This window comes from Podarcis melisellensis (assembly GCF_964234715.1).
Source record: "Podarcis melisellensis genome assembly, chromosome: 1".
Lineage (NCBI taxonomy): Eukaryota > Metazoa > Chordata > Lepidosauria > Squamata > Lacertidae > Podarcis > Podarcis melisellensis.
The window spans coordinates 49,167,801-49,185,326 of NC_138528.1; the positions used below are offsets into that span (position 1 = coordinate 49,167,801).

The 17,526-nt window shown below is 39.8% G+C and overlaps 1 protein-coding gene across 49 annotated transcripts in view; it reads right to left on the reverse strand.

Moving 5' to 3' along the window:
• Window positions 1-3,692: 3,692 nt before the first annotated feature.
• The window catches only part of MADD (MAP kinase activating death domain), a 78,901-nt gene continuing 65,067 nt past the window's right edge, over window positions 3,693-17,526 (reverse strand). For 37 of the 49 annotated variants that reach the window (XM_081900532.1, XM_081900531.1, XM_081900526.1 and 34 more), the window contains 3 exons: window positions 13,904-13,973; window positions 7,905-7,951; window positions 3,693-5,227 (listed from right to left, as the gene is read on the reverse strand). In XM_081900532.1, the coding sequence (XP_081756658.1) occupies window positions 5,120-5,227; window positions 7,905-7,951; window positions 13,904-13,973 (225 nt within the window). In that variant the 3' untranslated portion in view covers window positions 3,693-5,119. The remainder of the gene's footprint in view (window positions 5,228-7,904; window positions 7,952-13,903; window positions 13,974-17,526) is intronic. The other 12 variants (XM_081900545.1, XM_081900540.1, XM_081900544.1 and 9 more) reach the window with 1 other exon arrangement.

The following is a 17,526-nucleotide window of genomic DNA, read 5'->3' on the forward strand; positions in this document are numbered from 1 at the left end:
TTAACAAACACATAAGCCTTTCAATTGTAGAATTGGATAGCTAGTTATTTACAGTCATTGTCATTTGGATAGAAGGGAAACTTTGAAGCATACCAGTTCATTCATATTACGTAGATAGATTGGTTAGATAATCTCCAGGATCCATAAAGTATTTTAAATTCCATATAATAATTTAAATAATAATAATTTATGAAGTGGCTTAATCATGCTGGCCACATGACCCGGAAACTGTCTGCAGACAAATGGCAGTTCCCTCTGCCTATAGAGCGAGATGAGCGCACAACCCCAGAGTCGACCACAACTGGACCTAATGATCAGGGGTACCTTTACCTTACTCCGCCCATCTGGCTGGGTTTCCCCAGCCACTCATATATATACAAAGGGCTAAGAATTTTATCGAGGGGAAATTTAGCTGCTCTACTCAACTGTGAACAGAAAAAATCAGGGCTGTTGAATACTTATTAAAAAAAGATGCAAAGTATATATTACATGGAGGATAAGGAATGGCCTCTCTTCTCCTCCCCAGTTTAAATCTTTTCCCCACTCCAAGCCGTTGTTAGTGCCACTAACATAGTCACCAGACAAGTGAGATAATCCCTTTTATTACAACCCATGAATATTAAAATACAGCTTTTGCAAGCTATTGAGCATGAGTAGGCAAACTAAGGCCCGGGAGCTGGATCTAGCCCAATCGCCTTCTCAATCTGGCCCGCGGACAGTCCAGGAATCTGCCTGTTTTTACATGAGTAGAATGTGTCCTTTTATTTAAAATGCATCTCTGGGTTATTTGTGGGGATTAGGAATTCATTCATTCCACCCACCAAAAAAAAACATAGTCTGGGCCCCCTACAAGGTCTGAGGGACAGCGGACAGCCCCCCTGCAGAAAAGTTTGCTGACCCCTGATACTGAGTAACAGAACCTTCCCAGGGTAGGAGTATGTTCAGTTAATGGGGGAAAATAGATATTTCTGAACCTAGATGTGCTCCAGCCTGGCTTACCCTTGGCTGTAGATTATTTTTTCCCACTCCTGAAACTGAATAAAATACTACCAAACAGTGCCCTGTACCTATATTTTGATTTAGACTAAAGTAACACTACTTTTCAATAGTTAACTGTGCCCAAAGTGGTCATCAACCAGCAACTTCTCATCAAAATGCATAACAATTTGTTACAAAACGTATCAATAAACTCAAATAAGACAACAATTCAAAAAACACAGGACAAGGTCAACATTATAGTGAACTAGTCTAGACATGCAATTAGTAGGAGGGCTGTCCACTTGCCTCTAACCCAGGAGTTTGAGCTGCACAGTTCTGCCCAATATTTATAATCTATACAAGAACCAAAGGGTGTTTATTGTGGTATCAGTGCTCCTCTGGCATGCAGTGTTTTTTTGTCCATCTGTCCCCATCATTCACATGACTTTGTTGGCATAAAAAATGCCAGCCCATATTTTCCCTATTTAATCTGAATTTTCCAGGGAAAATTTGTAATCAATGACCTGTTTGCAGATTAAAGCCCAGCCTGGAAGCACCCTTTATTTCCTTAATCAAGCCTTCAAACTGGTAATGCCCCCCCCCCTTTCAAATGTGAGAACAGAACAGAGAAGGAAAATTACAATATTATTTAGAGACAAGGGCTTTGTTTTGAATGCCACAATTCTGAGGTCTGTAATGTTCCTGGACCAAGAGTGTATTGCTTTTACACAATTCAGTTTTCAAAATATATCAGAGTTTCAAGTCACACAAAGGCTCTGAAACAAAGTATAAAGGAATGTGTGTTCCTTTTATTTATTTCTAAATAGTTCTCACACATTATCCTGAACACACTCCCCCCCCCTTATGGTTTGTTTATTTTTTTGAAATGGAACCAATCTTCCATTACTGCTTTATCCCTGCAGCCTTGGTGTAAATTGAAACCCTGATTAGATGGTTTGACTGTAATTGGATTAAGGCTAAAATCCTAATCCTTCTCAGAAAATATCACACTGCCCCCATCTGCTACTTTCTACCAGCATAAGACTTTTTAAAAAGTCTACAGACAAGAAGGGCCAGGCTAATGCTGTACCTTGCACAGAAGCATCTCTCATTCATCCTTTTTGCTTTTACTTTTCTTGAACACTCAGCCTGAGGAAGAGTTTTGTTGCCAAAACTCACAAGTCAGTTCTAGCAGGCATAATCTCACTTGTTTTGCAACACCAACATGGACTCCATATTATGTTTCTTAGAGGAAACCCAGATGCATTTAAGCCCTACTGATATAGTTGAAGTGCCACTCAAAGCAGAGACATCTATTTTAGGACAGCAAAGCAGTCGAGTAAGTGGATCCCATTTCTGAAGACCATACATTGTGTGACATAAGGACCACATCCTAAAATGACTTGAAGTGGTGAAAGATTGAAAGTGCTAACTATTGCAGCCTCCATCTGTTATCCCTGAGCTTGAATTGGCATGCCCAAGCAAAGAGGCAGACAATAGAGAAAGTCTTAAAATAACCCTTACTTAAGATACTCAGCCAGCAAATAACCAACAAACTTTACTGAGAATAATGTACTTCAGGAGGGTAGGAAGGGAAATAGAGACAACTAGTGTCCAAGAAAGTAAACTAACCCAGGCTTAATAAAAGACAGAAAATGTAACAGTCCAAAGAAAAAGAGCAAGCCAGAAAACAGCTTTCCTTTCCTATGATCAAAGACAACCAAAGATTCACAACAATACACTTCAGAACATGGCCATAAGCTTTAAGTACTGTCCTCCTTTGTGGGTACCCTGTTTTGAAGAGAATGGGATAGAATCCAGACAAAATATGGAGGATTTGCAGCCTAGTTGCTGCTAGAACATCCATTCCAAAATCCCAGAAGACCTAGAATGACATATTCTGTATAATTTTCAGATAAAAGAGCAACATTTCAGGGAAAATGGTGTTTTTTTTAGGAGAAGGTCAAACTAAAAAACTGCTAGTACTGTACTATTTAATTCACAATAGACCAAAACTAGAATCTGAAACAAAATTCTGCTTCATAGCTATTTCAAGTTTTATTGTAAGAAAAATCAAGCTTGCAACCTTCACAGTTATAGATAAAAAAAAGTTTGAAAGTATGTAGACAGAGTTAACTCCAAAGCAGAGCAGTATCTCAACTTCCTACACAGACTCTCTTTATGTATGCTATGGCTTTTATTCCCTGAATCCATCTTTACAATCCATGAGTGAAGCGAGAGGGGGAGGCATCAGTAAAACTCAATAAAAATCAATACAAATCTTAAGTTTCTCTCTCTCTCTCTCTCTCTCTCTCTCTCTCTCTCTCTCTCTCTCTCTCTCTCTCTCTCTCTGAAGCTCCCAAACTGCCAATGGAATACATAATACAAACTGTTACAGAAAATTAAAAATTATACAAAATTATGCTGAGAGTATCATATGGAATGTATGCAGGTATAAAATATTTGCCAGCTTTGCCTTTATTGTTAGCTATTGAATTAACAATGAAATCATTTCATATGACTGATTTCTCTCAAGCCTGCTTATTCCTCCCACTTGTGCAAGGAGAGTGCTCTTTTGGCTAGATAATGAGATCTATTAGTATATAAACATATAGGGCCTCCTCAGTCACATGTTTTGGCTTTATTTGAAACCTAAATCACTAAATTTTAAACAGTAAGCAAAACTAATGCAGTTCAAACCACAAGAGTCAAGGTGGTTTAATGGTAGTTTATTTTCACATTCACACAACTGTACACTTTTCTATAAATAGATGTGGGGCTGAAATATGTACATCTTCCCTCCCTCCCTGGCAACTCATTCATAATACACAGTCCATTCAACAGCCACACAGACCAAGCTGAATGGAACAATCCCAATGATTTCTGGAGGCAGATTGCCAATAAACCCTGTGAACTCATATGGTACTCCAATATGAGTCAGAGAAGTCAGTCAGATGTTCTACAGTTTGTTATATACTGCAGATGCTCTCCTTCAAGTACCCTGGTGTGTGTTTGCATTAGAGTCCAGTACAATCCATGAAAAAATAAAAGGCATATTAAATATTCATTTTCCAGCTTACTTAGAAATAAAAAAATCAAATGATAATTTACCTGGGAGGGAGGCTTCATTGCACAGTAGCACGGTGTTTGCAAAAATCTTTAATATACATGTACAATTTGACAGAAGCAATGGCTAAAAGGAGACTTGGAATGAGGATATACAGTGCTATGGACAAACATTTGCATCCTCACAACCATTTTATGATTTGATGTGTTTCCAACAATATACAACAGAATTATAGGGTGCTCTAAATACTGAAGCTTTATGTGAGTATGTAATGATTTAACCAATAGCACTGTGTTGATTTTGGTGGTGGTGGTAGAGAGTTGCCTTTCTTCACTTAATTCTAGACGTTTACCATGTAGAAGTCTATCACTATGAGCATGTACTATGGAACTGAACTGGAATGTCAGCAAAATGTTAGTCTCCTGTTTAAAGGAATATGTACAGTACATGCACACTGGACTGCATCATCCTTCCTGTGCCTTGATTTCCACCCATTCCTCTGAAGACACAATGACTAGACATGTGTGTAGTTTTGCTTCCACTCTCAAACAACCATGCCTTTCTGTGGAATGGGTTGGAGCAGCTTGCAGACAAAAAAGGGCCGTGTGAAAGGAATTCCATGCTGACAAAGTTAAGTCTGGAGAGCAAGGAACAAAATAATGTACAGTAAAGCACATTAGCAGCAGCAGCAGGCAACAATGAGTTGCTTTCATCGCATACATAACAGAAAGTATGAAAACAGAGACTTGATTCTATAAATAAATAAAAAGTCAAACAATGGTATCACTGTAAAATAAAGAGAGCCGAACCTCATGTGAGCAAATCGTCTGGGACAGCTAATTCCAAGAGCATGGCCAGAGCAGACCACACTCAGTTCTAGAAAGGATGCCAATAAGTGCTGGAGAAGAACAGCTTCAGCACACAAATGAATAGTTAAGTCTGATTTTTGTAAAGGGGACTTGCAGGGCCATAGATAAACAAACAAGTTTTCATAAGAGACGGTTATGTGAGCTCCAATAACAGCCATAGAAAAGGGAGTATTACAGGCCAATGAATTTCCAGTGGTGGTGTTGATCAGCTGGAGACTGGGCGAGGTGGCTTGCTTTTGCTTTCTGCTTCTTTCCCACGAACTGCAGCCACATAAGAGAAGAGACACAATACGGAGTAGCAGATCTCATGAGCCTAGAAGACATTAGGAAAGACAACAGTGAAGGTTTGAGTAATTAAAGGTCTCCGGACTGTGTTTATTGTATACCTTAGAGTTCCTTTACTTCGATAACAATTATAGAAAGCTCCAATAGATGAGATGTAATGCCTTGAAATTGGTGATTCATCTGTCCCATCCACTCATATAAGGCTAAAGAATGCCCACTGTTTCAGCCTCAAATAAATTAAGGAAATAACAGGTGTAACTTTTTCCAGCTGTGGAACCTATCTGCAGTGCCCTTACTTGCATTTAAAATGGAGCACTCAGGTGTGGCCCTCAATGCCTTTTTTAGCACCCCCCCCCCCCGGTGCTGCCTTCCCAGAGCCGGGTGAGGCTGGGCTTTGGGAAGGAGGCGTGAGGGCTCTGATAGAGTCATAGAGTCCTTCTTCCTCATTCCCAAATCCTAGTTTGTGCTTTCCCAGTTTTGGGGAGGCAGTATGAGGGCTGTGCCGGGGGGGGCATCATATTATGGCCTTGCTCCCCCCGCCCCATGCAATAAGGCAGTGTGTAGCCTGAGAGTTCTGTGTCAAAGTATTCGTGTGGCCCAGTTGATATGAAAAGTTGGACTGCCCTGATTTAAAACATACCTTTGCTCTTCAAGGTTGAATTCTATAAAGAATGGCTCTGCGTAAACTGTTTATGCATGGAGCTTATTAAATTCTATTGATAGGAAGGACGTCTAATTTGGAAGCCCTTTACGAGCGTTCCTGAGGGATCCTGCCTTATGCCACTGAGATAAGGTTGGTCTGGAAATAGCGGAAGCTCTGCCTCCTAGATGACAGAATTGGATGCCAGACCTTGTCTGCTGCCAAAAGGAGGTGCATTCTCAGAAGTCAGACTGCCCTACTGTTACTATGGAGGCAAAGCAAAATCAAGAGATGAATCAGTGCGTAAATGAACAACCATGCAGTGCTTTACAAAAGATAAAGGCAGGGAGGGAGCAGCTTGCTTGAAGCATTATGGAGGGGCAAGGTTGGCATTCCATTCACTGATATGCACATATTTCATTTCAGCTGCAAAACTAGTGCATAATTATTGTTGTTTGTTTGTTTGTGGTAAAAATTGCTTTTGTTTTTCCATCTTTCATGTACACATCTGTAAGATCACAGTTGAGTAGGTATGATGCCCTTCTGAATTTCTCATGCCTTTTGTGGTCACTTGTATCATAAATACCTATTAACTGTAAACTCAGTAAAAATATTGGGAGGGGTGCTGTAAAACTAGGAGGAAGCTGGGTTTGCACTGTAACTGAGGTGCCTGACAAACATCATGTTTCTGTATTAAATCTGTCTTCATCCTGAGTAGATGACTTCACGAAGTGAAAGTACTAATTACACAAGAGTGCAACCATTTTATGTGCCATCCAGACTCTGGCTAGCCGCAAAAGACTTTTATGCAATAAAAAAACAACTCGTTTGAGTTTGCAGCAAAGCATCAGGAGATCTATGGAGGTAATGTTTAAAGGAAATGATACCAAAATTCCACCTACAGGTTCAATATTATACACAGAGTGAAAATGGTATGTGGAAGGTCTATTTCTTATTCTAGGTCATAGCCCAAACATATTGTTAACCACTAGACTTTGTCATCTACACAAACATACTTATACAGTGTCTAAATATTTTTTTAATCCTCTGTTAACTGGTAACATCAAATGTACCCCAGCAGGGGGGAAAAACTTTTCTGCCAGTCTTCTGTAACTGTCTTTTAGATCCCACACACCATTCTTGTGGGTTTATATCCTATACAATGTAGGGTGTTGTTGATCCCAATGATTTATTTGAAACTATATTGTTTTACTAAAAAAAAGTAAAATTTTCGATGAAGGTGTAATTTTGTAGATATGCACTTGCTCTCATGCTTAATACAATCTTACAGTTTTTTGTTTTTGTTTTCTTGGGGCAAAGTTGACCTCATTTGGATATAGTCTTTTGTTGTTGTTGTTGGAGGGTCAAATCAAACAGTTTTAAAACTCTTAAGAGATCTGATTCAATTTACACCTGACAATTATTAAAAAATTTGTTTTCACATTAATTCAAAAGATCTCAAGTGGTAATAATTAATATGTTCTCAGTGATCCTAAGCCAGTACGTGTAGCATCTTAAATACAAGACTTTTAAGTTAATTATAGAGTTGAAGATTCCCATGTTTTATTAGCTCAAACCACAAGTCCTCCTAGTTTCTGGAAAATAGGGTGGAAAAGTAAACATTAATTAGTAGCTGTCCCATTTTCTAGATGCTGATTGATGTATTTAAAAAATCAATTATTTTATACTTTATAGTTGAAGTAATCAGATAAAATATAAACCATCAAATTTTGCTAGTCTCTCTCTTATGCTTTCTCTCTCAGCAAACTTAATTCTGCACAAGCCCTAGTTTGCTTTCTGAAGTTCAACACAAAAATAAGCTGAAACCCATCATTAGAATACACACAAAAACCTGTAGGCTTATACATTCCTTCAGTCTTTATTTTTATTCTCTTCATTTTGAAACTGATCATAACCATACTTCCCCAGAAGCTTCCATTGAAGTGATGTTGTCTAACTTGGAAAATTAGCAAGATGGAGAGCAGTCTGAATGCTGAAATGCCACAGGGTGGACATGATAAGAAAACCTTTGAGAAATAACCAGAAGACATAGCAGATGACTCACCATTGGCGTCTTGTACTTGTGGCTCACCACTTCTTTAGTTTCAGGAACTAAAACCGGACGGGCAAGAGACAAAACAAAGAGTTCAAAAAACGACAAGAAAAATTGAGGGATATAGTACAATGTTCCCAAAGGCATGAGGAAAGGAAATGTGCAATGAGCTGCAGGGAAAAAAACACTCAGAATCACAGAATTGTAGAGCTGGAAGGGGACCCCAAGGGTCATCTAGTCCAACCCCCTGCGATGTAGGAATCTCAACTAAACAATCCTTTTTTTACTAATGCTAAACTTTACTCATTCTTTTTTCTTTCTACCGTTAAACACTGACCTATACCTTTGCTGGTGCCATTAGTTCTTGCTTTAGAGAACATCCCAAAGGAAGATGCATTAGGCAGCCACCATCTTAAGAGCCTAAATACTTCGGTTCAATCCTTTGTCAATGTGACAGGCTTAGTTTCAGATTTCGCCTGTACATCAGCAACAGCAGATACATATTCCACTCTTATATAAACTAGCAGAAATTTACTTATGGATATTAAAAATTAAATGCCAGGAAGTCCAACTTCTATTCCCTCTGCAATAAGGAAGCAGAAGTAACAACCAAGGAAATACTGCTCTTCTTTTATCACATTCAAATTTACCACATCAAAAGCTTGTGCATTAGTACAATTTCTGATCTGAATACCACAACCAAACAACTACAGGCGTCCCTCCAACTTACACGCGATTGACCACATATGCGAGCAACACTGATAAATAAATAAGTAGACTCAAACCAGGAAATGGCAGGATTGTGCTAGAGAGTCCCCGTAACTCACGAGGAGATTCTTCCCAGAGCCTGAAGAGGACTTCAGTGAGGGCAGAGGAAGCCCCAAAGAGACCAGAGGCACAGCAGGGCTTTGTTTAGGCTGCTCAGCCTCCCCGCCTAGCAACTGACATACATGGTAGCAAGTCACCACCCCTTCTCTGTGCGTCCTCTAGCCTCCAAGTGGACCCAATAAAAGGAACACACATTCAACTCTAGTTTAAGAGAGAGTTATGTGCAGAGATAGCTTTTTAGAGAGTATTCCCCACTTGCATGATTTTTGCTTATGTGCACGAGGGCCCCAGAACATAACCCAAATGTAAGTGGGGGGATGCCTGTATATTCTGAAGTCAAATGATTATGGAATGATTTTGAATCTTTTCTTTGCAAAACATGTCAGATTTTCTAGGTTAACATAAAACAACTGAAGAAAAGAACCACTCTCCCCCACCAAAAGGAATCCATGTATTTATCATGGGGAAAGATAGAGTAAGTACCTTATCATATAAACCCTGATATCACCTACTAAGACGGAATAAATGAATAGGCAATCTATGAACAAATGAAATCAATATAAATCCTTATGTGGGAAAACAATATAACTCAAACAAACCCTTTCATACACGAGAACAAATGCTATCCAGGAGAAGGTCAATACGAAACGATAGAAGACTAACCAATATTACAATGACTCATAACTCTGATACAAAACTATGTGCCAGCAGCTAGAACACAGGGCAGTGCGGCATCAACATTTCTGGAAAGTTCTTAGGAAAATCCCACATATTTAACATATGTACATGCCCAAAAGACACTATTCCATGCCACCAGGAACTAGATGAAGAGCAAGGTCTCACTCTAAACTACTTTACTTATTGGTATCAAATAATTCTGGTACCAACTCTGTATCCCCATAAAAATGATTTAAACAACTAAAACCTGCTAGATCATCACAAAAGGAATGAAAAATGATTAACACATTTCTGAGCTTGGAGTTAGTATGATCATTTGAAAGGCAAGTATATTGGACAGAAGAAACTGAAGTCAAGAAGTTTGGACCAAACAGAAGAGGAGTTGCAAAGTTCCTGACCCTTAAGAACTGGTTTTAGGAAGGGGACCATCATGATCACTAAATCCCCCTCTTCCCCAACTCCAAAAATGAAAATAGGTTTTTAGAAAGGAAACTGGAAGAGAACCAAGGGGGGGCGGGTTACAAAGACCAAAAAAAGTTTGGTGGGGGAAGGGGGATAAAACATTACTACTGCATAGTATTAACAAACAAACCAAAAACAAGCTAAAAGGGGGGCATCTGGTTTCTGAAGCTTTTACAGTTAGAAGGATGAAAGAAATAAGTACACAAGTGCCATCCTGCTTCCTCTTGCCCTGTGAATAAGAATACAGGTACAAAGTACTAACAAAGGATTGGGACGAGGGGCAACACTTTACCTGCTGGAGAATGAAGGTTTTCATAGCAGCAACAGTGAAGGGGTCACCAAAAAGTTAAGCACAAATACATAGCAGTAACTCAAATCTCAGAGCCAAGGCCTGGTGCTTCCTACTTTCTCTAAGCAATTCCTTCCAGGAACACTTCCTTCCAGCTATACGCCCTAAGATCTCATCTCCAACTTCCACCTTGTCCTTTGTAAAGTGGTCTTGGATAACATGAGAAACATAAAAACAACCAAGCTGACAAAACGAAGATCAAGAAATGTGAAGTATAATCAGTGTAACCTACAGAACAACCTAATTACTCATTGGTTAGATAATTATTTTGGATGTTAAAAACTACAATTCTTCCTATTAGGAAAAAGGAGGAAAATCTGCTTTAGCAATTGTGGATTCCATGTACTACCACTTTCATACTTTCATATGCAGCTGATAATGTCTTCTTTTGAAATTATCAAAACGTGAGATAATTATATATTATACACAAGGCTTGTGCCTATTGTCTATAGTCATTGTAATTTGGGTTTCAAGGCCTGTCAGACACAAACTGACTGAAACAAAGATGGAGACACTGTGGCTCTTAGCTGGACCATAACTCTTAATAGTCTCTCACCCTTGGCCGCACTTATCAGGTTCTTCCTCGCAGGCCAAATTTGACAGGTGGGCAAAGCTGCTCATCTGCCGATCACCTGATGTCACAAATGATATCAGGTGATTGGGTGCTTTGAAATCTGCCAAGTCCCACCCCTCCCTGCCCTGCGATTGACATCAGGTGTAGGCCGTGTGGGCATGGTGTGCACAAAGCAGTTTGCAGGCCAAATAGGGAAGCCTGATGGGATGCTTCTGGCCCATGGACCAGAGGCTTCCCACCCCGTTCTAACTTAGTAAACTTAGTAAACAATCACATAGCACAGGGATGCCTGATCCAGATCAGGGCCATATCAAAGGGAAGAAGGGATGAACCCTTTCTTTGGACAGGCCAAGACTGCAACAACTTATTTCTTTCCAGGGAAGTTTCTAGATGGGAAGTTTATTGTAGACCTGGTGCTGATCACTAACACAAGTTTTTTAGAGTGTCCTCATGGCATTGTCATCAAACCATCAGCCCATTTTTTATATTTAATACAGATTTCCCCTTAACCTAGAAAATATACATAAAATTAACCTCTAAGTACATCTTCAGTCACTTCTGGTCTGAAAGCTCATTAGCTTTTGGTGGGTGGTTTATTACATGGTGGCATTTTGTTAGGTAGTCTCTGTCACATCCCTAGTCATTTCACTTGCAGTGGTCCCCAGTACCGCTGGAATACTGATCGTTTCATGCTGAAGGCTTGCCTGTTTTGGAGGATCTAGTCTCTCAGTACCTTCACACCATGTAGGGAGATTGCCTTTGCGACGAATTGGAGTACATACACCAGGGTTTAAAAAAATGTTTAATATGGAGGTCTTGCAGAAGACCTCTTTATCATTCTTACCCAAGTATTATGGTAAATCTCACTCTTGTGAGTCTTATGGTAAATCTCACCTCGGTGCTAAAAACTAAAAATCAAGTGAACAAATGAAAATGAATATGGCCCTCACTACCGCAAAAAAGCATAGTCCTCCATTTTACTCATTGTGAAACCAGATAAATGGCTGGATAAGACTGGTAATGTGTGCTCTTGGGATTTTTTATTTCTTTAAAAGATGCACACATACATAGGTTCAGAAATACCTGTATACACATATATTCAGACTAGGAAAAGGAGATTGGGGAGGCTGGGAGGAGTGAGTGGCACAAAACTTAGCTCAGATACATTCTGTCAAGCTCTGCCCAATGTGGTGGATGGCAAGCGGCAGAACAGAATGAACATTGATGACTGCAAATGGAAATGTGTGGCTAATGTGTCAAATGGACAACCAAGCAAATCAGATCTGAAGGCCCTATTCTGTGGTATAAGGCCACTCTCTGGAAGCACCCAAACAGTACTTTCACAGCAGAAAGGGTCTCCCAAAGCGAAATGAATTGGAATATTGACCAGCAATTGCTCTGATCAGTCAGTCTGAGTATCAGTTGAGCATTTATGTGAATCCCATGCAGTGACCTATGGTGCAGTGCAGATGGCATGGACTGCTTACAAACTGCTACAGAGCTTTGGCGTAACTGACCTGCTGATTTGTACCACTGTAAATACTCTCAAAAGATGTCTTGGAGAACTATCTTCAGAAGATGGAATTCACTTTTACATTACATGCCCCCACATTTCAATGAATTTGAAAAGAAAAATGATTGTTGATATATGGAACTTCATAAATTGGAATAAACTGGAACATCCATAAATATGGAAGTTTAAATTGCCCTGAGTTAAATTCTACACTCACTTCATGTAACAGAAGTTCTTTTCCTAGCTATCCCTTTCCCAGCTCTTCTTTTCCCATCAGAATAAGTTCCTTGTCAAAACAGAACAAATCACTATGCTGAATTTACTCTATTAAATGAAGCTTTATTAAGCAGCAAAAAAGAAGTTAAGTTGTTAGCCTCATTTCACCTCAGATCAAATACAAATCAAAGAAATGTAGACATTTTAGTCTGTTGCAGAACATACAACAAGAATCCTCTAACACATTGAACTAGCAAATTATTGTGGCCTAAGATTCATGATCCACAGCCCACTTCATCAAAACCAATGCAATGCATCAATATTCTCTGAATGCTACATCCAGTAACAGCCTAACTACTAAAGAAAGATAGCCTAGTGTGTGTTTTTTTTAAAAAAGCGTACACTAATTGCTGGTCCCCATCCCCATCTGCACTGGACAATCTCAGAAAAGTCAGCTATGCCCTGCTGGTCTCTCTCTCTCTTTCTCTCTCTCTCTCTCTGACACCCACCCACACCCACACCCACACGTTTCTTCCTGATAGCAACAGGGAGCATTCCTCAGCAACAGGAAAAATATACAAGGCAGTCACACCTCACTCATTCTTGTACCCACATACACTCGCCACACACATACAAACCGCATATGCACATGCAAAACACTCTCTCTCTCTCTCTCTCTCTCTCTCTCTCTCTCTCTCACACACACACACACACACACACACACACATACACAACACACTTCATACCTGCATTTCTCCCTGTCTCTCTGTCCAAGTGCATCTCTCACAGACGTGGGTGTCCACAGGAATTTTTCCATTGGGGGAGGCAAAATTAAGCACTGAAAGGATGAAGCAGCCAATTTCTCCCCCAAAATGGGAAGAATAGTGCCTATAAGTTTTGCCTTATATCTCAGGTTCTAAAATTGTTAGAAATGTACTTTAAAAAAGAAAGGAATCTTGGAATCTGGGGATTATAGGTCATCCTGGGGGCACTAAAAAGGATTTCACATATGCCATGGTGATGTATTGTACTCAGACTCTTGGGCAAGTAACTTGTTCTTTTTGACTAGGCAGATCCCCATAGTAGCTGCTTTGTGGTGGTGCCCATAAGAGTTGCTCAAATTCCCAAATATGCCCACAGACCCAAAAGGTTGGTGACTCCAGCTCTAAAATCTTGTTATCTAAGCTTAACAATGCCTCAAGTTCACTCATGTCTTCTTCAGTTCTAATAACCTGTTTAGACACAATTTATGCTGCTTCCTTTGACCTTTCCCTGCCACCCCCAAAAAAGAAAAATCTATCAAAAAGATACAGTTCTGCCTCATGGAGAGGATCAGAAATTTGAGTTACTGCCATGTGAGTACAAACCTAATATCAAAATAATGTAATTACCAAATTCTTCCAGGACAAAGACTCCTCGCACTGTATTGCACTTTTTAATGTGATTCAGCTCTATGAAAACCTGAAAGAAAAGAGGAGGAAGACACATGATTAGAATAAAGAAGGCAATATCAAAATAAAACAAGAACAAAAAGCACACCACAACAGTTATAACTTGGAATGTTGTAGCACATACTACCAGTTCAACTATAGTTTACTACTTAAATCAAAAGAAAGAGAAATTGGAAAATAAAAATCCAAAAATTGCCACAATGCTAGAAATCAAGAAACAACTTAAAAGGCTAAGAAGCTAAGACAGCAGAAGATGGAGTACCTTCCGCTCCTTGCAGGAGGAGAAAGCATGGAAGAGAAACGAAAGAGTTAGTAACTCTTGACATATCCAACATTGCTACCCCCTTCAGGCACTCAACTGAGTTACAGCAAAAAGAAAAACCAACACACTTTGAAATGAAAGAAAAGGAGGGACACAGACTGCTTCCAGATTTGGTCTGTCATTTGTGGTCTTGCCCCATCCCATTAAATGTCTGCCTCTCCATGCATCCTCCTCCGGCACAGAGGGCAGGCAAGAGGTGCCATGCTTCCCACCCAAACCAAGGGTTTTTCTTCTATATTTCCACACGTGACGATGCTCAAGATTTACAGACTGCAAATTACACTAAGTGCTAAAACAAAGGGAGGTTGAGGGGAAAAAAGAAGCAGCAGCAGGTTTTCACTTCTCTGACTCAGAAACCCAAGTGTGTAAAAATAAATAAGCTATCTTATTTTAGTAGTCCATTCAACACCCAAAGTAGCTTCTCAAACATCCATGCGCATCTTGGAAAGTGCAATCACAGCTGTTTCATTCAGGACGAGGGGTAATATATGGCCTATGTGGAAAAGTACAGGAGGGAAATCAGAATATCTCTATACTAAGATCTCTCCAAACAGTGGCAAAATCCCAGGTGTTTTTCTATTAGCACTATACTTACACTAGCATACATAAAATGTCAATATTATGATATGCCATCCCCAAAGAATGGGAGGATAGTCTGTTTACAGGGATATGATGGGAGAGATAAGTAGGAGACTGCTTTATTAAAGGAAGATAGCCTGCTTTGTTCCTTAAAACGCACTTAAAAATCTAGCAATTTCTCATTTAAAAAAGTATAGTATTAATTCCTAGGAAAAGATGCAACATCCCTGAAACAGAAATGCTTCTGGAGGGAAAGATGTTCCCCAACTAACTGAATAACATGTTTATTATGTTGTATATTGCGTAACTGACAAAGTCCTTAGAATCATTCATTTATCAGAAAAATAAATAAAAAGCTTACAAGGGATGATTACACCTGTCTCTATCCTTTTCTGTTTTACCAGAATCTACAATCTCAGTGTTTACCCAGTGCATGGCTGCAAAAAAATAGGTTGTCAGCAATAAGTTTCCAAATCTTGACAATACCACAACAAAGGGCTTGTTATTTGGGCAAAATACAGCAATACCTATCATGCTAGAGTCCATTTGGGTTTACAGTTTTGGGGTGCTTTGGGAATCTACTGCTGCATCTGGGATTACAGATTGCAACAGTGGACAAAGTTATAGCCCCAGAGCATGATTTAAGGATACTGTACATGATTTTGCTACTTCGTTGGCAAACCATTGGGAACCCTGTGTAAATTATCTTATTTCCATGATGGAATAAAGGCATGAAAAGTATGTACAATTCAGTTGACACAGTCCCCCAAACAGCTTAAATACACAGAGAAGTGTGAATTAGAATACACTTAGAATAAATGGTGAATTAGAATACACTTGAAAATTTATAAAGAATTGACTTGCTTTATTCCCAAGGCTCAAATGGCAAGTTATGAGGCAACTATAGGATTCCAAACTCTGTCATTATAAATGGGTGTAGCCAAGGGGAAGGCAGGGGGGCAGCTGCCCCCCTAAATCAATACCAACCAATACAAATCTGAGGTTCTGCCCCATAACAAAAGCCTGCCCCTCCTAACAAAAATCCTGGCTACGCTCATGCATTATAGTGCTTAAATCCTTCCACTGCCCCTGTATTATCTCCTGAAAATCCCTGCCTTACAGTTATTAACCAATTTTTCCCCAGGTCAATTCCAAGACCAGAAGCCAGACCAACTGGGGGGAACAGCTAGTGGAGGGAGGCATTTACAGGGGGAATCAATAGGTGCCAGAAGGTTCACACACGCCACTTCTGCCCACTGATTCTCCTCAAGAAAAGTCCCAATTCATGCAGTCATGTCACCCTGGCAAACACAGGTTTGGGTAGACACATTTGATGAGATAGACCAAATGGTTAGAAATTCAAGGAAATCAGGTTTATACACAAAGACTTCTGATCAGCACTTTCTGTGCTTCATTAGCTACACACACACACACACACCCGCCCATGTATTCAAAGTAGCAAATGCTCAATCATTGTTGAAAAGTGAGTATGTAATCCCACAGAGCCATTTCTGCTAAAAAGCATCTTGCTTCTTGAGCAGTGCAAGTGGCCATACTGGAAAGTTAAAAACAAAAACACTTCCACCTGTATGTATATTTCTCCCCAGCATATGTGAACAGCTTCGCTGAATCTCAGCCTAGGGCTCCTAGGGACACCAATAGAACTTAGAAAAAAAACTTAGAAAAACAACAGAACACTGCACAAAAGACTGACTGACAAATTTAACTCTCTCCCCATTTCTCTCTCTCTCTCTCTCTCTCTCTCTCTCTCTCTCTCTCTCTCTCTCTCACACACACACACACACACAAACCCAATCCTAAAATTGATTCCACAGCATATGCAAAACAAACATGAACACCAAGCAAAAGAAAAACAATGATCAAGAGAAGCAAAAAAGAAAACACATCCAGAGAAAAGAACAGAGTGGCACACAAATCCATTTGTGTTTCCTCTATACCTAGAGATAATGACAGATTCAAAAGGGAATAAATAATGACATCTGTATCTTTATGAGAAAAAATGTTTCTCTCTGATTTATTGAACAGCCTCTGCTTTCAACCACATTGCCCTGCCCCACCCATTTAGGGGGTGCAGCCACATGACGCGTCATGTGACACCACCTGGTGTACACCAGGCAGGGGCAGGACTCATGGAGGGCGGCGATCTTTGCGCTTGCTCGTCCCAGCCCCTACCCGGCTCCTGGGCAGAGGCTGGCCAGTGGCAGCCCCCTCAATATTGGGGGGGGGGCACAGCACCTTTCCCCTAAATATTAGGGGGCTGGAGCCCCTTGCGCCCCATATACCTAGCGCCGCTGCAGATGAATTACACATGATGCAGGCTACCTTACGTTTTAAAAAAAGTTTGCTAATGCCAATTTTAATTCATTTTTCCATAAAACGGTAGTCATGAATTCACCCAAGTTAAATGGTGAGCAAATTGTTCTATAAGGCTGGATGGTAATTTTTTTAAATAAAAAAACACTGGTTTTTTTCTACGTCCATACAATATACCTCAGTGTTCCAAGACTAAATATTGTTGGAAATTGTTTTGGAAATCCAATGTAAGCGAACCTCACCATCACCTGAATTGCATTTTTTTCTTCAGTTTGAAAGAACAAAATACATCTATAGCATCATTAAGAAGACTGAATGAACAACCCCA